Source organism: Lemur catta, chromosome 20 (assembly GCF_020740605.2).
Source record: "Lemur catta isolate mLemCat1 chromosome 20, mLemCat1.pri, whole genome shotgun sequence".
NCBI lineage: Eukaryota > Metazoa > Chordata > Mammalia > Primates > Lemuridae > Lemur > Lemur catta.
In genome coordinates, this window is record NC_059147.1 from 17871776 (window position 1) to 17892563 (window position 20788).

The 20788-nt window shown below is 43.6% G+C and overlaps 1 protein-coding gene across 3 annotated transcripts; it reads left to right on the plus strand.

The window, feature by feature from the left end:
- The first annotated feature begins 7452 nt into the window (after positions 1 to 7452).
- TMEM170A (transmembrane protein 170A) lies at positions 7453 to 20481 on the plus strand. Of its 3 annotated transcripts, none has more exons than XM_045533920.1 (3): positions 7453 to 7720; positions 17067 to 17168; positions 19818 to 20481. In XM_045533920.1, the coding sequence occupies exons 1-3, from the start codon at positions 7588 to 7590 to the stop codon at positions 19946 to 19948; spliced, it is 366 nt and encodes a 121-aa protein (XP_045389876.1). In that variant the 5' UTR covers positions 7453 to 7587; the 3' UTR covers positions 19949 to 20481. The 3 variants fall into 3 exon arrangements, with proteins under 3 accessions (XP_045389876.1, XP_045389875.1, XP_045389877.1); XM_045533919.1 differs by having other exon boundaries at positions 7474 to 7720; positions 17067 to 17237; XM_045533921.1 differs by lacking the exon at positions 7453 to 7720 and adding an exon at positions 7773 to 7827 and having other exon boundaries at positions 17067 to 17237.
- Positions 20482 to 20788: the final 307 nt, after the last annotated feature.

Consider the following 20788-nt stretch of genomic DNA (forward strand, 5'->3'; position numbering starts at 1 on the left):
AGGACCTTTGTCCCCCCAGAGCCTCCCTTCTCTGGGAATTGGAGGGGAGACAACGTTTTTGGTCAGTTAGTGAGAACAGCAGGGACTCCCATCGCCTCCCACATCCTCAGTCAAAGGATGAGCTTCCCACAGCCAGAGAATCCACCTGTGCCCTCCCTTACCTGAGCCCTCGTGGGCCCGCCCTCGACCAGCGCCTGTCCCCTGAGGCGTGGCCGGTGGGTCAGGGACTGGCAGAGGCCCCAGTTGTGGCGATCGCCACGCACCGGAGGCACGTTCACCGTGGAGAGTGGGCCAGGGGAACCCGGACGCAGGTCCCTACTAGGGGCCGGGAGTGCGGGGTCCTGCCCTCAAGTAGGAAATGACTGAGTCCCCAAACTCCATTTCTTTCTCTCCTAGCTCTTGTGTGAGTTCTCTGTAGGAGCTGAGTTCTTACCAGACGCACTCTCCATGGAAAGTGACCCTCGTCCCCACTTCCTCTGGGCACAGAGAGTACATTCTGTTAAATTAAGTTAAATTTGGCCTAAAATGCCTCTGATACAGTGAATCGTAACCTTATTTAACATGAAAGAAAGTTCAACCTAACCTGAGTTTATATTCTTGTAAGAAGGAGTCTGCTCCAGCTGTAGCAGCAGGCTTTCAGCCAACCACAGGCTGCAACCTGACCAGAAATATCCCAATAAGGCAACCGCTGAGCAGTAAGCAATCAGGCTATTTCTTTTGTCACTTCCTTTTTGTCTTTAATTACTGCTTGCCCACATTGCTGGGTGAAGTTCTCTGATATCTCTCTGATAGCCCTTTAAAGCTATTGCCTCTTCAAATCAGGCCATTTTACAGCCAACTATGGTCCTTAATCCCCAACATGCCCTGAACAAATACTGTGACCAATTGGACTCAAATACTGCTGAACCATATTGCCTGAAATTTGAATTGTTTGATTCAATCCATTCAGTCTGTGGCCACGCCCGTTGAGGAGGATACTTCAGGTTTTTGCCATTATTCTCCCCATAACCAGCGTAAGTCTCCCTGATTTGTTTTCTCCCTTCAGCAGTCTTAAAGACTTCTATACAACCACCGCTGTGGATCAAATGGTCTCATTAGGGGTAGAATTTTTTTACAACATACAGGAAGTATAAAGAATCATATAAGGAAAGTGAGGCTGTGAATTCCATAACGAGAACAAACAAGTCCATGATGATGGTGACATAAAGTAGTCTCAGTACCCAAGGTTTTGGTCAGCTGACCAAAAGGTAGGAATTGTTAAACTGAATTAAATTTTGCCTAAAGCGGCCAGGCGCGGTGGCTCTCACCTGTAATCCTACCACTCTGGGAGGCTGAGGCAGGAGGATTGCTTGAGGTCAGGAGTTGGAGACCAGCCTGAGCAAGAGCGAGACCCCATCTCTACTAAAACAAATAGAAAGAAAGAAATCTGGACAACTAAAAATATATAGAAAAAATTAGCCGGGCATAGTGGTGCATGCCTGTAGTCCCAGCTACTCGGGAGGCTGAGGCAGGAGGATCGCTTGAGCCCAGGAGTTTGAGGCTGCTGTGAGCGAGGCTGACGCCACAGCACTCTAGCCCGGGGAAAGCTCCCCCCATACTTAGTAAACTAGATATTAGTTACAACCTAACTTAGCATTTAAACAAACTGTAATGCAACCTGAGAGTGTCGTCCACTAACAAATCACTGAGTCTCAACCAATCACAGCAGCCAAGCTTCAGGCAATCACGGGCTGCCAACTGCTCACACAACATCCATACAAGTGTATGGCTGAGCTGTACCCAATGAGCTGTCTCTGTGTGTCACTTCTTTCTCTGTATGTAAATACCGCCTGCCTACATTGTTGGTGGAGCACACTGAAGCTTTACTAGTTCAAGGTGCTGCCCAACTCATGTATTATTTCTATGCTCAAATAAATTCTGTCAAACTGCATTTGTTTCCCTGTTTTCCCCTTAACTCTCTCCTCCCTTAGGATGCGTCTGCAGCACATGAGAGGAGCGCCCCAGCCCTGCCAAAGACTGCTCATCGCGCGCACGCACACACACACACATACACACACACACACACATACACACACAAACACGCAGCCTGGAGTCCATTCGCTCCTTACCCCTGGAGCCATACTCCATCAAAGCCATTGATATTTACATTCCCCTGCATCTTTAGTGAGAAATCAGACTGGATGCCTCCTATCTTGTGGTCTCCCACTAGCCTCTCTCTACCCTACCTCCCAGGAGCCACACACCCTCATCGCCCTGCCCAGATAAGGTAAACCTTTGATTTATCCTCACAGAAAAGATCCTACTTACAGTAATAAACAAAAATTTACCTATGTGATACAGGTTAGAGTTTACAGCCTGCAAAGCCCTCTTGGCAGTGGGCCACATATATCTCAATGACCACAACACTGAGGGGTGTGGTGGGCAGTTGCCTGGGGCACTGGACACCCTGCTGCTGGCCTCCTTCCTCCCTGTAGTCCCTACAGCCACCCCCCCCCCCACACTTCCCTGCGCATGGGGCGCTCCAGGAAAGCCTCAGGTGAGCCCAGATCAGGTTTCAGGACAAAGACAGAGGGTGGCCTGGCTGACTGGGGACAATAAAGCCAAGGCTTGTGACTCAGGGAGGCAGATACTAGTGTTACTGATCACATATGCCTGGTCACTGTTAGGACGAAGTCACAACACGGGAGGTTTTATCACTGGGGACTGTCCAATGCTGTGATGGGGCAGAGACCTGTGTGTTGGTGTGGGGATAGCTGTAGCGAGGCTATCATAATGGCTGCCGTGTCCACACTTTTTGCTCCATGACTACAGCTCGTGTGGATACAGGAGCCGTTATTGTAGCCTCATTTCCCCACCTCTGAATCTGGGGTGGTCCTGACTTGCGTTGGCTAGTAGAATGTGCCACAAGTCCCAGGGTGCCAGGTTCGAGCCTAGGCCTTGTAGGGGAGGCAAAACTTTACCTTTAGACATCTTGGGCTTTCAGCTGGGGCTCTGCTATGGTTTGAATGTGTCCCCCAAAGTTCACATGTTGGAAACTTGATCCCCAGTGCAACAGTGTTGGAAGGTGGGGCCTACTGAGGTGTGATTAGGCCATGAGGACTTTGCCCTCATGAAGGAAGGAATGCCGTTACTGCAGGAGTGAATTGGTTATCGGGGGAGTGGTGCCCTATCAATGAACTAGCTTAGCCCTCTTTCTGTCTCTCTCACCCTCTCTTTGCCCTTCCACCATGTGCTGCCTTCAGCCACACTGGGACGCAGCAAGAAAGCCCTTGCCAGAGGCTGGCTCCTGGGCCGTGGGCTTCCCAGCCTCCAGAACTGTGAGCCGATACATTTCTGTTCATTATAAATTGCCCAGTCTGTGGTGGTGTGTCATAGCAGCGCAAGGCACACTAAGACAGGCTCTGTAACAAAAAGACAGATTCACTAGGGAAACAGTTTATTAATGCGTGCAGCACACATCATGTGAGAGGAACATGAACAAAAGTAACTCGAAGTGTTAGCTTAGAACTCCAGAATAGGCCAAGCTTGATGGCTCACGCCTGTTATCCTAGCACTCTGGGAGGCTGAGACTGGAGGATCACTTGAGGTCAGGAGTTTGAGACCAGCCTGAGCAAGAGTGAAACCCCATCTCTACTAAAAATAGAAAAATTAGCCTGGCGTGGTGGCTCATGCCTATAGTTCCAGCTACTTGGGAGGCTGAGGCAGAAGGATCACTTGAGCCCAGGAGTTTGAGGTTGCTGTGAGCTAGGCTGACATTACGGCACTCTAGCCTGGGCAACAGAGCAAAACTCTGTCTCTAAAAAAAAAAAGATTCCCAAACAAAGGCTTTAAGGGGGAACTCTAATCAAGAGTCTTGCTAATGTTCTTAAGTTAAAAGGAAAATATTATGTATTTTGCACATAACACTTTTTTTTCTGAGAGGGGATCTTCCTCTGTCTCCCAGGCTAGAGTGCAGTATTGTGATTATAGCTCCCTGCAGTCTCCAACTCCTGGCCTCAAAGGATCCTCCCAACTCAGCATCCCGAGTGGCTGGCAATACAGGCATGAGCCACCATGCCCAGCTCCACAATTCTTTTGAATTTAAGCTTTCAAAAAAGCTTTTTCCCTGAAAATATTGAAGATATTGGTGTGCACTGCCATCCAGCCTCCTTCACTTGGCTGCTGAACCGATTCATGATTCTCATTTCTTTGTAGGTGACCTAGTTTCATTCTGGAAGTGTTTTAGAGATTTCCTATTTCTACCCTCTCCTTCTCCCTTTTTCTTTCTCTTTGTTTCTTTTTCTGGTAGAGCAACACCATCTACTTCCAGGGCCAGCCTTGGACGTAGCACGATTATGGAAAAATGCGGTCAGCACTAATCACTCTGTCACATGCCCAAAAAAAGTTCTACAGAATCTGAAATGCCAACAAGTCGTCTAGATCTACTGGAAAATATCTGTAAATCACAGAAGATCTTTCCATTTCAACTAACATGACAAAAAGTTTTAGCTTTACTGACTTACTAAATCCCTGAGCCATTTTTAAAGTCTTGTGTTTTTTATTCCTAAATTGAAGAATGAAACAGATGTGAAAGTTATGTTTAAAAGAGTGGAAAGCCAAGATGACTGTTATAGTTGTTAATGTTTAAAATGATATTTCAGATACTCTAATTAACCTAAACAGAAATTTTTGGAGCCTATTGATCATTTTTTTAAAAGTTTTAAAAATGTGTGATTTATATGCCATAAATTCGTGTGTTTTAAGTATACACGTCAAAGATTTAAATACATTTTCAGAGTAGCGCAACCATCACCACAATCTAGTTTTAAAACATTTCCATCACCCCAAGGCCAGTTTGCAGTCACTCCTCATTCTCATCCTCCACCTACAGGCAACTCTTAATCTCCTTTCTGTCTCTAAAATCCTGCTATTTCTGGACATTTCATATAAATGGGATTGGACAACATGTAGTCATTGTGGCTGGTTTCTTTCATTAAGCATTTTTTTCAATATTTTTAAATTGAGATATAATTACATATCATAAAATTCATCATTTTAATGTGTGTTCTTTATTCTTGATTATGAAATTTCACGAGGATGATTAAAGTGTTTGGGTGTTTTCTGTTTTTGTTTTTCCTTTTTTGAGAGACAGGGTGTCTCTCTGTTGCTCAGGCTGGAGTACAGTGGCACAGTCATTCCTCACTGTAGCCTTGAGCTCCTGGGCTCAAGAAATTCTCCTGCTTCAGTCTCCCAAAACCCTGAGATTACAGTCATAAGCCACCGTGACTGGCCTGATTAAAGTATTTTTTTTCCTCATTCATTCTCTTAGGTACTTAATAAGCACATGTTTCTTTTCTGCTCTGACTCATCTGTATTTCAGACGTTTCTTTCTTGCTCTTTTTTCTGTTATTTTTTCCTGAAACACGTATTAGTTAGTCCTCTACTCTTCCATTTTGTATTGGCCTCTAAAGTTGATGTCCTCGAGTTTATTTTAATTCATCTATCACATTGTAAAATCTGGAAGTGCATATTTTTAACTTCTTTTCTTTTTGGGTGGTGGGGTGGGGCGGGGACACAGTCTGGCTCTGTTGCCCTGGCTAGAGTGCAGTAGCATCAGTCTAGCTCACAGCAACCTCAAACTCCTGGGCTCAAGTGATCCTCCTGCCTCAGCCTTCTGAGTAGCTGAGACTACAGGCGGGCACCATCACGCCCCGCTAATTTTTTCTATTTTTAGTACAGACAGAGGGTAGGGGGGGTGTCTCACTCTTGCTGAGGCTGGTCTCCAAATCCTGACCTCAAGCAATCCTCCAACCTCAGCTTCCCAGAGCCACCACACCTAGTTGTATCTTTAATTTCTAAGAGCTCTTTCTTGTTCTCTGTTCATTTTTCATAGCATCATGTTTTGGTTTTATGAATACAGCATCTTCTTGAGACCCTTTGAGTATGCTAATTAAGAAAAATTATTTATCTTTTCCTAAATTTTCTGTTTTATCCAGGGTCATCTGGAATATCTGTCCAGCCTGTTCTACTTGTGGGTGGGGCAGGGGATGGAGTAAGAGAGGAGGAACTGGCAGAGCTACTCTGCTCCATAGCTCCAGTCTTAGTAGATCCCTCTGTGTCCTGCCTCCCTCCTTATCCCCCTCCCAGCCTCTGGAGGGTTCCTTCTCCTTCCTGCCTTCCTTCTGGGTTATGGCTCCCTTCTCCAAAACATGGTGTAAAAGTCAACCACTAGGCTGTGGAAACAATACCTAGGTTCACATCCCATCTTGGCCACCTATTAATTTTGTGACCTTAGCCAAATTATTTTATCGCTTTTAAATATCAATTTCACCTGTGAAATGGGAATTAAAAATAATAACTTCACTGAGTTGTTTGGGTTCCTAAGGTAATGCATAGCTAGCATTTGGCTTGGTGACACATAGAAAAAGGTCCAATGAATACTTATTATTATTCCTCAAAAGCCTCTCCATCTCCTGGAACTTTGTGGGAATCACTTATCCTTGATAACATCCCTTTCAGAACTCTACTGGATTAGCTGCTATGGTCTGAATGTGTTCCCCCAAATTCATGTGGTGAAGCTTAATGGCCCATGTGATAATATTAAGTGGTGGGGCCTTTAGGAGAGGATTAAGTCAGGAGGGCAGAGCCCTCATGGATGGTATTAGGACCCTTATAAAAAGGCTTGATGAAGTCAGTTCACTTTCTTCGGCCTTGTGAGGACACTAGATGGTGCTGCTGTCTGTGAGGAACCAGTCCTCACCAGACACAGAAGCTGCCGATGCCTTGATCTTGGACCTTCAATCCTCCAGAAACGTGAGAAAATAAATTTCTGTTATTTATAAATTTCCCTATGTCAGGTATTTTGTTATGGCAGCACAAATGGACTAAACATTAGCTTATTCCTTTTTATTATTTTCCTGCTTTCATTTTTACAGGATCTCCTTCCATTACAGAATGGGAGAGAAAAATGTGCGATCCAGTTTTGCTGCATTGAACTGAAACGTCTTTAAATTTTTTATTTTATTTAAAACTAGTACCACCCTATAGAGACTATATATACGTAGTTTTCTTCCCATCCTGGTCCCACATCAACCTTTGAGTGGGATCTTTCTACCGTCAGTTTTAAATAGAGAACTTTCTTGTTCCTTTCACGAAAGTTTCATGAATACTGGGGGTCCAGTCTTAGCTAAAACAACGTTACAAATCCATCGTGGTCGCTGCTTTGCCAGATCGGTTTTAAATCTACACCTCTGTCTGTCCTGGTGGGGCGCATGTCATTCCCTACTTTCCTATAGGTGGCGCCGCAGAGAAGGGCCGAGTAGACCGCGCTCTGCTGGAGACGGAGAGATTTCTCCAGTAGGGGGCGTGCCCACGGCCATGGGTGTCTGCAAGCCGTACGGAACGTCAGGGGCGGGAACACCCTTGGCCCCGCCTCTTACGTCCGCGGCGCCCTGTGATTGGAGGACGGAACCATCACTTGGCAGCGCCGTTGGGAGGAAGAAGAGGGCCAGGGCTAGAGGGGACGCTGAGGCAGCGAAGGGGCGGGAGCGGGCCTCTGCTGCAGTTCGAACGGTCGTTCCTCACGTCTCTGTGGTGAATGGCGGCGGGATGGAGCGCGAGGGGAGCGGCGGCAGCGGTGGTTCGGCCGGGCTCGTGCAGCAAATCCTCAGCCTGAAGCTCGTGCCGCGGGTGGGCAACGGGACCCTGTGCCCCAACTCCACTTCTCTCTGCTCCTTTCCAGGTACGGCGCCGCGCCTGCGCACTGCGCGCCCCGCCGCCGCTGCTTCGCCGGGGCTGGGGGGCGCAGCTGGTTCCCAAACGCCGGCTGGGGCTTTGCCGACCGTTCAGGTGGGCGCCTTTCGGATCTTGGGGAGGTTCCCGCTCGCTCGCCCGAGAGTGCCTTCCCCTCCCTCCCCGGTCATCTCCTGAGGCCGAGCCACCCCAAGCCCGCGCTGGGGGCGAGGTCGGAGGGGGCGGCCTCGGGTGGACCCGGCGGCTGCAGGGAGCTCGGCCGCCCTCTGTACCCCTCCCCCGAGCTGGCCTTGTCCTTTGAATTTTCCTAGCGTCCCAAGTGCGGACTTTCACCCGACTGAGCCCGGAAGGCGGTCGTCCCTGCCCTGTTTGGTTCCTCCTGTGGGAGGGGAACTCGGCTCGGGGCGTCCTGGCCTGGCAGAGGGGCTGTCAGATCTCACTCCCTTTGGTACCTCTGTCCAAATCCACCCTCTCCACCAGCTTCTCTTTCTAGGAATCATTTTCGGAGACCTGTTGCCGAGTTTCCCACTCGCTTGCTCAAGATTTTTGACACAGCTTCTTTTTAACTCTTGCTACCCCCACTGGAGTTTCACCTGGACCTGGTAGAAGGATTTTACAGAGTTGTAATAGAAGGAAGAACTCCCCGTGCTCAGAAAATTGAAGGGAGGAGAAATTACTTCATCTGGGAACATTGATAAAAAGGCTTTGAAGAGAAGGCATAGTTAAATTTGTGTTGGGCCATTAAAGGCAAGAAGACGAGGCCTATCTATGGCTGTGGAAGGGGGAGGTGGGGCTGCCCGGCAGAGCTGACTGATGTCTTTCTAACCAGCCAGAGAAGGGAGCCCTGAGACAAAGCAGAGGGAAGGAGGTTGGGATTACTGACCACAGTCCTAAACAGACATCAGTGATTTCTGATCCCTGAGCAGCGACTACCATGTGCCGTTCAGTGGACACCTGGGAGTTCTGTGTATTACTTACCTAGGGATTTTCCTGGACAAGTCCACAAGACCATATCACATCCATGAAATTTAACATCAGTAGAATGTTAACTAGTGGACAGGAGTTATTTAAATTTCCCTAGTTGTCCAAATAGTTTTCTTCCTTTTAAATTCCATGATCTAATCAAGGTTCACACATTGCGCTAAGTTCTAAGTTTAGTCTCCTTTAATCTAGAACAGTTCTTTGTCCTTTGTTTCAGTTTCTTAAGGTTGACTTTTTTTTTTTTTTTTAAAGACAGGGTTTTGCTCTGTCACCCTGACTGGAGTGCAGTGACACAATTATAGCTCACTGCAGCCTGGAACTCCTGGGCTCAGAGGATCGTCTTGCCTCAGTCCCCTGAGTAGCTCTGACTACAGGCCCACATAGTCATACCCACCTAATTTTTCTTATGTCCTATAGTGATGGGGTCTTGCCATGCTGCCCAGGCTAGTCTCCAACTCCTGGCCTAAAGTGATCTTCTGGCCTCCCAAAGTGCTGGAATTATAGGTGTGAGCCACTGCACCCAGCCTGAGAGTGACATTTTTGAAGAGTCCATGCTAATTGTTTCATAGAATGTTTTACAATCTAGGATCATCTGATTTGTTTCATGATTAGTTTCAGATTAAACATTTTGGCCAGAATGCTACGTATGTAGGTAAAGTCGTCTTGTCACTATATCACATCAAGAGACTTTTAAGGTCAATTTGTATTTTAACTGATAATGCTAAGTTTGATCATTTGGTGAAGATGGTGTCTACTATAATTCTTCATTGTAAGGGTACCGGAATCATCTCTTAATTAAGAGGCATATGTATCATGATACTTTGGAAAGGAACATTCTGTTCAATCTTACTAGCTTTTTATTAGTTCTTTTTTCTTTCTTTAAGAAAAGGTTGAGATAAATGGATTTGGGATGATAGTTTTAATATGTCATAGTAGAGAATCTGTTGCTGTGATAGGTTTTGCTTTCAGAAATTGTTCTGAAAATATTAAACTGCAATATGTACTTCAGTTTATGGTTACTTCTATGGACATGTAACTTGAGGGTGAACACCAAGGGTTATTCATTCAGTAAGTGTACACTTGGCTAAGTGCAGGCTCGGGGCTGGGGGTATAATCAGATGTGAGCCATAGCCCCTGACCTCAAGTGCATCAGATTTTGGTGGTAAACACATAATGGCCCTGCTGTGTGTCCTCCTTATCTAGAATGATGGGTATAATGAAGTTTGATCCTATTTGAGGAACCAAAGCCTGCTTAGCAGGAATTCCATTCATTGTCCTGAATCTGGCATAGTTGGTATTTTAGCCTCAGAGAAAAGGTTACTTGCCTTTTATGCCAACTCATTGTGGCAGAATCATTGCTGCGAAATATTTGAAATATTTATCTCTACCAGGAAGGATTGAATTGATTTTTTTTACCTTCATTTGCAATTTAGCCATTTAGACATCTGCCTAGCCCTTTTTATTCCAATTGTTCAGATTTCTTTTGTTGTTATTTTTAACAAATGGGAATACCAAGAAAAGCAGGTTTTTTTCTTATATCAGGAATGCCACTGATTTTTCTGAAGATATGGATTTCACTAAATCAACTTCAGAGTGCATTTTGTGATAATTAAACTAAAATGCAATAATGTTTTCATTGTCCTAGTTTCTGGAATCAAGAATGAGTCTCACTTGGACCTGTCATTTATTCATTCACTCAGCAAATATTTACTCTGTTGATTGTGTGCCTGTTGTTTTCTAGATACTAGGTAAAGATGCCATAGTGAACAAAAGAACAGCCCTTCCTTGTGGAGCTTTCTTGCTAATGGGGAAAGAGAGGAAACCTCTCTTTCTTTTTTGTAAACCTGGGTGTCAGGGTGAGAGGCCTAGTAAGTGGCAGGGCCTGTGTGGTGCGGGGGATGCTGTTTTCCATAAGGTTATCAGGAGACCCTTGATGATGATATTGGAGCAGAAATCTCACCGAAGTGAGGAACAAGCCACTCAGCTATTAAGGGGAAGAGCAAGAGCTTTCTAGGCCAGGGAGCCGCAGATTCAGAGGCCCTGGAACAGAAGCTTGTTGAAGAAACATAAAGGAGGCCTGGGTGCCTGGATGGAATATGTGGGCAAAGGGGAGAGAAGGGAAGGAGGTCAGATCCTGGAGGGCTGTATTGGAGGGTGTTGAGCAGAGGGATGATCTCACATTTTTAAAAAGTGTACAGTCCAGTGGTTTTTGGATTTATAAATGCCACAGTAATCACTATCAATTTGAGAATATTTTATCACTCTGACAAGAAACCCCATACCCAATAGTACTGACTTCCTGGCTTTATGTGGAGAATAGATGGGAGGCCAGATCAGGACAGACAGGGTCTGGCCAGGTAAGACCCAGCGACCATGGGGGTGAGGCAGGCCAGGGTCACACTCAAAAACCAGGGAGGAGAAGGCAGGCAGGCTGTAGTATCTGGAGAGAGGTGCCGGAGTACAGTTGGTAGTCTCAATGGGCATGTCATCATTGTTAAGGAGGAGTGGAGGGGACAGTTGGATCTCCTGGTGGGTCATTGGGGTTTGGCAAGAGAGGAGTCTCCCAGTGGACTGTGCAGAGCTGCAGGCCAGTGGGTGATTGGCATCAAGGCAGCCCAGCTCGAGTATGGAGTTTCAGGACTAGGTAGGACTCCAATCCCCAGGGTGACTGATGTGGTCTACTTGGAACCCTGGCTTCAGAGAACCGGTTGTGTTTACCTGGTGGTTTGACTGTAAGGCAAGGTTGGAGTGGGCCCAGCTGAAAGGATGGCTCAGTGCTAAGCTTCACACTGCCCATCTGGTTCAGGGTCCTTCCATTCCTGCTGGTTGGGGCCAGATTGGTCTTGAGCCTGTACTCAGAAATGAGGAGACTCACCTGTAGAGGTTACCATTGTAAACCCCTTTTGTTAATACAGAATCACCTAGAGGATTCTGCCCTGTGGGTTTTCTCCTTTACTGCAGGGTGTGTGTGAAAATATATTCCTAAAGAAATAAGCTCTTTGAGGGCAGGGTCTTTAGTCTTTTTGTTTTTCACTGACATTCCTGGCATATAGAATGAGCTCTTGAGCTCTGTAAATATTTGATGAATGAATAAATTCTGAATATTTGTATTAGTTGGCTGTTGCTACTGTAATTAATTATTACAAACTTAGCAGCTTAAAACAACACAGATTTTATCATCTTACAGTTCTGGAAGTCAGAAATGGGTCTCCCTGGGTTAAAACCAAGGTGTCAGCAAGGCTGGGTTCCTTCTGGAGGCTCTAGGAAGAATTTATTTCCATACCTTTTCCAGCTTGTAGAGGCCACCTGCATTCCTTGGCACATGGCCCCCTTCTCTTGTTGAAAGTCAGCAGTATGACATCTTCACATCTCTGTGACTCTGACCTCCTGACTCCCTCTTACAAGGACCCTTGTGATTACAGTACACCCACCTGGAAAATCCAGAATACTCTATTAACACCATTGCACGGTCCTTAATTTAATCATGTCCACACAGTCCCTTTCATCAGTTAAGGTTACAAAGGTTACGTATTCACAGGTTTGGGGGATGAGGATGTGAACATCTTTGGAGCTCATTCTACCACTGTGCTTATTCTCAGTTCCCTAATAACATGTGTTAGGGGTTAATTATCTGACTTATACTTCACCATAGAGAAGGTCGTGCCTTTAGCTCACAAAGTAAACAAAGCTGAGATAATGCACTTGATCTGAAGTAGTGAACAAGGAAATACTGTAAGCTATGTAGACAAAGATTTTTGATAGTGTGCTGAGCCAGAGAAATGAAAAGTGCCATACGATGATCGATAAATAGCTATTAAATAGATGATATATTAAGGTGCAGTAGATTAAAGAGAAATCACTTTGTTTTCAAAAAGGGTTTTATAGATCCAAGTTTGCCTTTTCTGTTAGAGTACTGTAATAATCCCATCCATCTAAAAGTGTTTTTATAAACTACACTACTCATTTAATATAATGAAGCCTCCCCCCCCCCCCCCCCCCCCCGCCCCAAGTGACTTAAGTGGTGCTACATAAAATATGCAGGCACTGAAAGAGCTAATGGATGTGGCTCAGGGTTGTGGGGTGCAGTGTGGCTCCCCTTCTCAAAACCTCAGGGAGGTGCCAGCCTGCTAAGCCAGGTCCCATTTGCAAAATGGCCTTTAAGCTTTCAGGAAAATCGAGACGTATCTGGGTCTCCTAGCAGGCCTCCTCGGGCAGGTGCTGTGCTCCTGAGGAATTCAGGGCTGGTGAGCCTTGCTGTCTCAGCTTGGGCTGCCATAATGCAATACCACAGACTAATTGTCTTAAACAACTGTGTTTAAGAAGTTTTGGAGTCTAGAAGTCTGAGATCAGGGTGCTGGCGTGGTCGGTTCTGCTGAAGGCCTCTTCCTGCCTTACAGGTGGCTGCCTTCTTGCTAAGTCCCAACATGTCAGAGAGAGAGACATGAAGAGAGTGAGATCTTTTCCTCTTACAACACCACAGTTCTATCGGATTTAACATAGGAATTTGGGGGGCACACAGTTCAGCCCTTAGCAGTTGGGTGGCACATGTGTGTTCAGATCCACCTTTCTGGAAGTTACCAGCTTAGTGTGTTTCTAGCAGATCACTGCACCCATGGTTCTGAGGTAGCAGGTGGGAAGCCAGGTGCCAGCAGTGCCTCGGGCTGCTGCAGAACGCAGTGCTTATCTCTACAACAAGGGAGCTCCAGCAGAGAGGCTCTGGACAGCAGGGGCCCAGAGGTGCTCTCAGGTCAGTGGTGACAGACAGCAGCCACGTGGTGACTGCTCTAAATTCTTGGAGGCAGGTTTGTATCCGTATCCCATTTGTCCAGTTTGGGGCAGTGGATTCCTGGTGCCATCATAGAACTTTCTGCAGGCTAGGTGTTAGGGTGGTCAGTGTCAGAGTGATTTGGGGAGTGGTTGGTGAGAGCTCTGGGATTAAAGATGGTGCTTCTGCTTTGGAAGAGAATTGCATGGTGTCATGCTGTTGGCTTGGGGACCAGCTGGCAGTGGGTGGTGTACAGGGGACCTTAGGTGGGAGGCCAGGCTGAGCCAGGGTCCAACAATGGCTGCTCAGGCAGGAGGCATGTGTGGGCACCAGAGCTCTGGCAGGTGCCTACTTATTAGGCAGGAGCAGTACTCGGACAGTGCAGCCTTTGGAGCTGCTGCCAACAAGGGAGGGCCAAGTCTCCTGGGCAGTGGAAGGCAGGAATAGCTCCTGGCCTAATGACAGGCTGGGAAGGAAGCTGCAGTAGGACATAGATTTGTTGCCGAAGAAGTGGGGGCCTGAAACACTGAGGATGGAGAATCCTGCCCTCAGTTTGTGATTGACACTATTGATTGGAAAGGTCACTTTTTTCTCTGTTGGAGGAAGGGCATTAGTGTGTGTGTATATATTTTACATATATTTTTATATTTATATACAAATATACATTTAATTTTTTAAACTTGAGGCATTAGTATTTTTTATTCACACAGGGTCTTGCTCTATAGCATGGGCTAGAGTGCAGTGCCGTGATCATAGCTCACAGCAACCTCAAACTCCTGGATTCAAGTGATCCTCCCAGGCATTAGTATATAATCATTTTATATTCTATATTATGTGATTTAAGCTTGGTTTTAACAGAATTTGCTTTGAAAGTAGCTCAAACTTTCAAACAAAATAGACCAGTTTCAACAGTATTATAACATTATCCTTGAGTTATATCTTGTTCAGCAGAAAATTTTAGAAATGGTTTGAAGCCTTTTGTAGCTATCGAATAGTTTTTCACCACATCAAAAGTGCCAATACACTCTCAGTCATTTGTTATAAATAAGCGTTGAGCCCTATATGGGGCATCCTTGATGCTTTCACTAAGAACCATTCATTCAAAACAACACCTAGGCCCCCTAATTAGGGATATTCAGAATATGGTATTAATTGAAGCTTCATTTGACTCAAAATGCAGAAAGAATTTGGGCTGTCATCTGTGACAATTCCAGGGTGGCTTGAGGGGATTTGGTCTCAGCCCCCCATCAAGATTAAGAAGTCTGTGTAACCTGATTAAAAACCTTCCATAAAACTGTTGTAATTGAGCTGGGAAGAAACTACACCCACAACAGCGTGCCTACAGTGCAATTAGAACTTCCAGAAAAGCACCTGTTCCCCACCCTGCCATCTCCCCAATACCATTGAGGCCCCTAACTGGTCTGTCTTTAATTGTTCATACCAAACAGATCAAACTTCCTGAGCAGTTCTTCTTAAAACAAAGCTTTGTTTTTTCTAGAAAGTAAAAAGTGAATTGCCATCCACCCCACTACCAAGATATAATTGAATTTATAATTGAATATACACCACAAGGTGGCATATTGGATGAGGGCTGGCTGCTTAGGCTCAGGCAAGTTTCTTAACCTCCCTGTGGTTGTGTGTCTCATCCGTGAGCAGGTATGTTAATAGTATGTGCTTCAGAGTTGTTCTGAGGATTGAATGAGTTAGTATTTGTAAAGCGCTTAGAAAAAGCACCTGTTTGCATAGTGAATATTTATTAAATAAACAAACATGTCCAGACTTTTTTATACATGCACGTTTGTTTATGTTGTTTGTTTTGTTTTCTCAACAAAGAGGATCTTATTCTACTACATGCTATTCTGCAACTTGCTTTTGTTACTTTATAATGTGACTTGGGCATGTTACCCCATCAGTATGTGTACATCTGTGTCATATTTTTATGTGGCTGTGTAATGGTCCGTTATGTAGGTACGCAGAGCATGTTTTCCAAGTCCTGCAGTGATAGCCATGCAGGTGGCTTCCAGTTTTTGCTAGTACAGACAGTGCTGCAGGGAACCTCTTGTTTCCTCCATTCCTGCCTATGTGTGTATTCCTGTAGGATGTATTCCTATTCCTGGAAGTGTAGCTGTAGCAAAAGATATGCACATTTGACTTTCCAACTACCCTGCAAAAAGGTGGTTTTCCAGTTTGTATTCCAACTGGGAGTGTGAGCTGGGGCCTGCAGAATAATGTCCTGACAACCCTTTACTGCTCACAACCTTCAATGGCACTTTCACAGCTTTCATGTTGAAGTTCTTAGTCTGGTGTTCAAAGCCCCCAGAAATGTGTAAAGACATTTGTAGCTTTAACTGCCATTGCTCTTGTAAACCCTCTACCCTTCAGTCAAGCCAGTAGCTTTTAATCAGGGTGGCTTTGCCCCCCTGGGGCCATTTGACAATGGCTGGAGATACTTTGGTTGACACAGGTGGGGAGGAGTGCTCCTGGCCAGGAATGCCTCTCCACCTTCCACAATGCACAGTGCAGTCCCCACAACAAAAGTTACCCTGAAGAACTAAGCTGTTCACTGGTCTGTAAATCACCTGCCACTTACTTGCCTCTAGCTATGAATAGACAATGGGTTTTATCTAACGTGTCACCTTCATTCTCTCCATATGGGTAGGTAGCTAGAGAGCTTTTTGAGGATCCTGAATCCTTGCCTTCGGTTCATTTGGGGAAACATGCCGTATCTACTATTTGCCAAATTGTAAAGTCAATTGCAAGCAGGGTGGTATTGTTTTCTTTATATTTTCTAGGGTCCCTCATGCATAGTTTTTTTATACATAGTTGATGATCACATACTTTAATTTTTCCTGTATTTCAGACCCCTTAAGAGTGATTAGAGGTTTTACAGGAGCCATATAATTCTGACCTGTCTTGCACTTACCTGCCATTTGTCTTCCAGTGAATCGTATTTTCTGATATTTATTTCACAATCTTAAAGAGTTTGATAATCCTAATAGGAGGTGATGCCTTGTTGTTTACTGCATTATCTTTAAAATGGTAGTTGAATGAATAGAGAATTATATAGCTTTGCATTTGAGAAGACTGAATAATCAAAAAGGAATGATCAACAGGCATGGATTGCATAGAACTCTATTAATTGATACTTAGTCTTGTGCTTCTTATGGGAGGGAAATTATTTAGGGCAGTTTTAAAATGTAGGTGAACCTTTTCAGTTTGAAGGTACGGGTAGCTTGTCAGATGTTGGCCAACTTTTTCTGTTAAGGGCTGGACAGTCAATGTTTTAGGCTTTGTGGGCCATGTGGTCTGTGTCATTGTTACCAGCTTTGCCTTTGTAGCTGGAAAACAGTCATAAACAATACTTAGGGAAGGGGCATGAGTTCAAAGGAATGTTTATGTACAAAAACAGTTGGTGGCTTGTGAGTGGTAGTTTGTTGAACCTTCTTAAACCTTCAACATTTGGGTATTTGACTGATTAACTTACACTGCAACTAATGGTTTTGAAAATGAAATAACTGGGTATGAGTCCCAGTTTGCAATGATTGAGTTGGGAAAGGCACTGATTTGCAACCTTTGTCTTTCCTCATAGAGATGTGGTATGGTGTGTTCCTGTGGGCACTGGTGTCTTCTCTCTTCTTTCACGTCCCTGCTGGATTACTGGCCCTCTTCACCCTCAGACATCACAAATATGGTAGGTTCATGTCTGTAAGCATCCTGTTGATGGGCATCGTGGGACCAATTACTGCTGGAATCTTGACAAGTATGTTAGACATTAAAATACCAGTCAAAAACGTTTGATATGACAAGTCAGTTAATTTCAATACCCATTTTAGAAACATATCTGAGTGGGATGAAGAAAAGAGTGGCTTTTAACCCTGAGTCCTATTTTTTTATGTTTTAGTTTTTTTCTTACCCTAAACCCCTATTATTTGGCTAACCTCTCTGAAATCCTTTGTCAGAGTTTATTTCTGTGGCTTTAGGGAAGCCATGTTATGAGACAGGCCACTAGGAAAAGCAAATATTTGTCTGTTTGGAAGTTACTTCATCTTTCTGATCGGCTGTCACCTGGCTGGTGGCATTGCTAGATGGTTGATGAATTCTGAGTACCTTGAGAATAGGGATCACACCTTATAAAACAGAAGTGTTCTGCAAATAAATACTTTCACTCATTCAGATGTGGTTACGTTGAGGATAGAAGACTAATTCTAATGACAAGAATTCTTGCTTACAAAAGTACCTGATTTGTGTTCTGGGTTTTTTTTTCCCCCTTAGGACTTTCTGAATAAGAATTGGAATAACATGATATCATAAATTATTTTTAAACCTGTTTTTGAGGGGTTTGTTTTGTTTCTGTTTTGGCTTTAGCTCTTGTCGCAGCACATAATTACAGGGATGAGAATAAGTTTAAATCACTTTTAGACTCATTCTTGAATATATACATAGAAATCAGAAATTTTAAGTAAACAAAATTTAAAATCCTCCATTTTCCCATCCCTAAATAATAAATAACCACAATTTGCATTTTGGTGTGTATGCTTTTTTTTAGGTATACATGTAACTATAAATATACTGTTTTAGTATAGAAATGTAATATTCCTACTAGTTTGTAACTTTATTTTTATCACTGTGAATTTATACTTTCAGCTTCAAGCAGAAATTTTCCTCTGTCTCTTTGACTTGAGTTTTTTGGGTTTTTTTTTTTTTCTTCTTGTGAGGAAGTGGCCTAGTTTCTCTGTGTTCTCACTGTATCACCTACTGCTCCTCTAGAGAGCCTTTGCTCCAGTTTCTGTACTGGATTTTTGGCCCCTGTGGCCTGTCTCAGTTTGTCCCTCAGTAAAATAAGGATACCACTACCCACCTCATACACTTGCATGGTGATTAAATGAGGTGATGTGCATATAAAGTACTTAATGGAATACCTGGCACACAGTGATTCTGTAATAAATGCTATGTTCGTTTCCATCTTTAAGGCCCTAGGAATAGAGTCTGTTCCATTTCCATTTTGCTGCTCCCTCTGATACACTTTTTCCTTTCTTCCCTGCTTCATCATCGAAATCTCACTTTAAGGCCCAGTTCAAGTTCTTTAAGCATCTTTCTACCCAACCCTCTCTTTTTGGGTAGTTAAATTTCAGAGGGGCCCAGTGAAACATGTGCCTTTCAAATGTCAGTAATAAAGAATGTATGCATTGCCACTGGACATGGGCATTTTAAATCACAAATGTTCAAGGCAACCAGTTCAGGTATTAGTTAAATACTGTTCTTTCTTCTTGTTAAAATATGTTAACATACCTTCATATCACATTTATAAAATGTGTAGACATGTCATTGAGACACTATGTATTTTCTTGTATTATTGAAAATCTGTTTCTGTCTTATGTCTCCAGCTAGATTCTGAGTACCCTGAGAATAGGGATCACACCTTATATGACACGGAAGTGTTCTGCAAATAAATACTTGAATGAATGAACATGCTGTGACCAAGGAGGATTTTGTTTGGAGCATTTTGGGGGGAGGGTCGTCTGGGAAATCTGGATCTGTTCTTTTCAAACTAATGAAATGTTGACTTTGTTGATTCAATGCTGAGTCCCTGCAGGAACTCAGATGGGTATCTGGGAAGATGAAGATACAGGTGTTTTTGTTTTGATTTCTTAATTTATAGGAAGTCCTAGTGACTAACAATTAAAACAATCAGTGACATGAGAAACAGAAAGGAATCCCTGAGTATCTCTTCCTTCTCACCCTTTGAATTAATAACAACTTTATGGCTGAGAGTCCTTCTCTTTTCCTTTTCCCACCCCTCTACTCTCTCCTCCTCCATGCATTTCTTGAAGGGAACTCTGAGTATACTATTAATAGAAGGTGGAGCAGGGATTCCCAGTGGCCTAAAACATTTCTTGCTCAGTCTAACTGGAAAGATTCTTTGTCATCTGTTGCTAAGAATGTATTGGTACCTGTTAAATGCTAGGCATGGGGCTAAATGGCAGGGGAATGAAGAGATGTGTTGAGTTCATAATTAGGTCACGTTGGGAATGTCTGTCTTTGTGGTTTTGATTATGACTTCCAAATTATTTTATTTCAGATTATTCAGTAAATCTAAGAGATTCTTAGTTTTAAGGAGTCAGCATCTAAAAGTACTTATCAGTGATCCGCAAACTATATAACAAATTCTTAAAACCTAATTAGCAGATAAAATAGGGAAAATAAAATTAATTTTAATGTATATAAGTTTGGAATATTTTGTTATGCTTGTAGTAGAATTTTAAGTGCTGCATTTTTGTGATTTTGTTAACCTTGTTGGGTTTTTTGTTTGTTTCCTCAACACCCTTAAATTTTGAATCAGGTGCAGCAATTGCTGGAGTTTACCGAGCCGCTGGGAAGGAAATGATACCATTTGAAGCCCTCACCTTAGGCACTGGACAGACATTTTGTGTAGTGGTGGTCTCCTTTTTACGGATTTTAGCTACTCTATAGCATATACTCTTATGCTGAGATGAACCTACGTTTTATAGAATTCTCAAAAAGAATACATTATGGAGTGTAGTGTTTTCTTAGTTCTTCAAATGGAATCAACTTGGATGAACAGGAACATGAAGGACATCTCAGCCCTTTCCTTAGTTTGAAGCTCCTGAAATTGAAGATGTTTGTGGACTCATCATTCTCAACCAAAACAAAACGAGTTTCTTGGATTTCTTTTTTGTAGATCTTTAATTGAAGCAGTTTTACACACGCACCTTTACCCAAGCCAGGTCAACAGTGCCTCTGGGTTGGCATCCCTTGCACTGAAATTAACAGTATTCTGTGAAGTAAGGCAATGTTGCATATTTCAGAGAAACTATGGAAGATACTTGTTTATTTCAAATGAACAGAGTATGTACTAACATCCTAGTTGTTCTAATCTTGATTAAAATTTGGCAAACTTTTTTTTGCTACATCTTCATGACATGAAGTGCCAAGTAGGTTTCCGTTAAGTATAGCTTCGAAAACAAATTTGGTGAAATAAAACAAGGAAAAAAATTGAAGTATAACTCAAGTAGTGGCTTTGATTTCTACTGTTTAAAGAAAAAGTAGCTAACACTGAATAATGTGACATTTTCTGGATAACTATCTTGACCTCTGATTATTTGATATATTTTAAGAAATGTGAATTTATTATTTTGTATATTTTATCAAAATAAGCTAGCTAATTGTGACTTATTTTAAATTTTTTCTATAGATGGGGTCTCACTATGTTGCCCAGGGTGGTCTTGAACTCCTGGCCTCAAGAGATCCTCCCATCTTGGCCTCCCAAGGTGTTGAAATTGCAGGCATGAG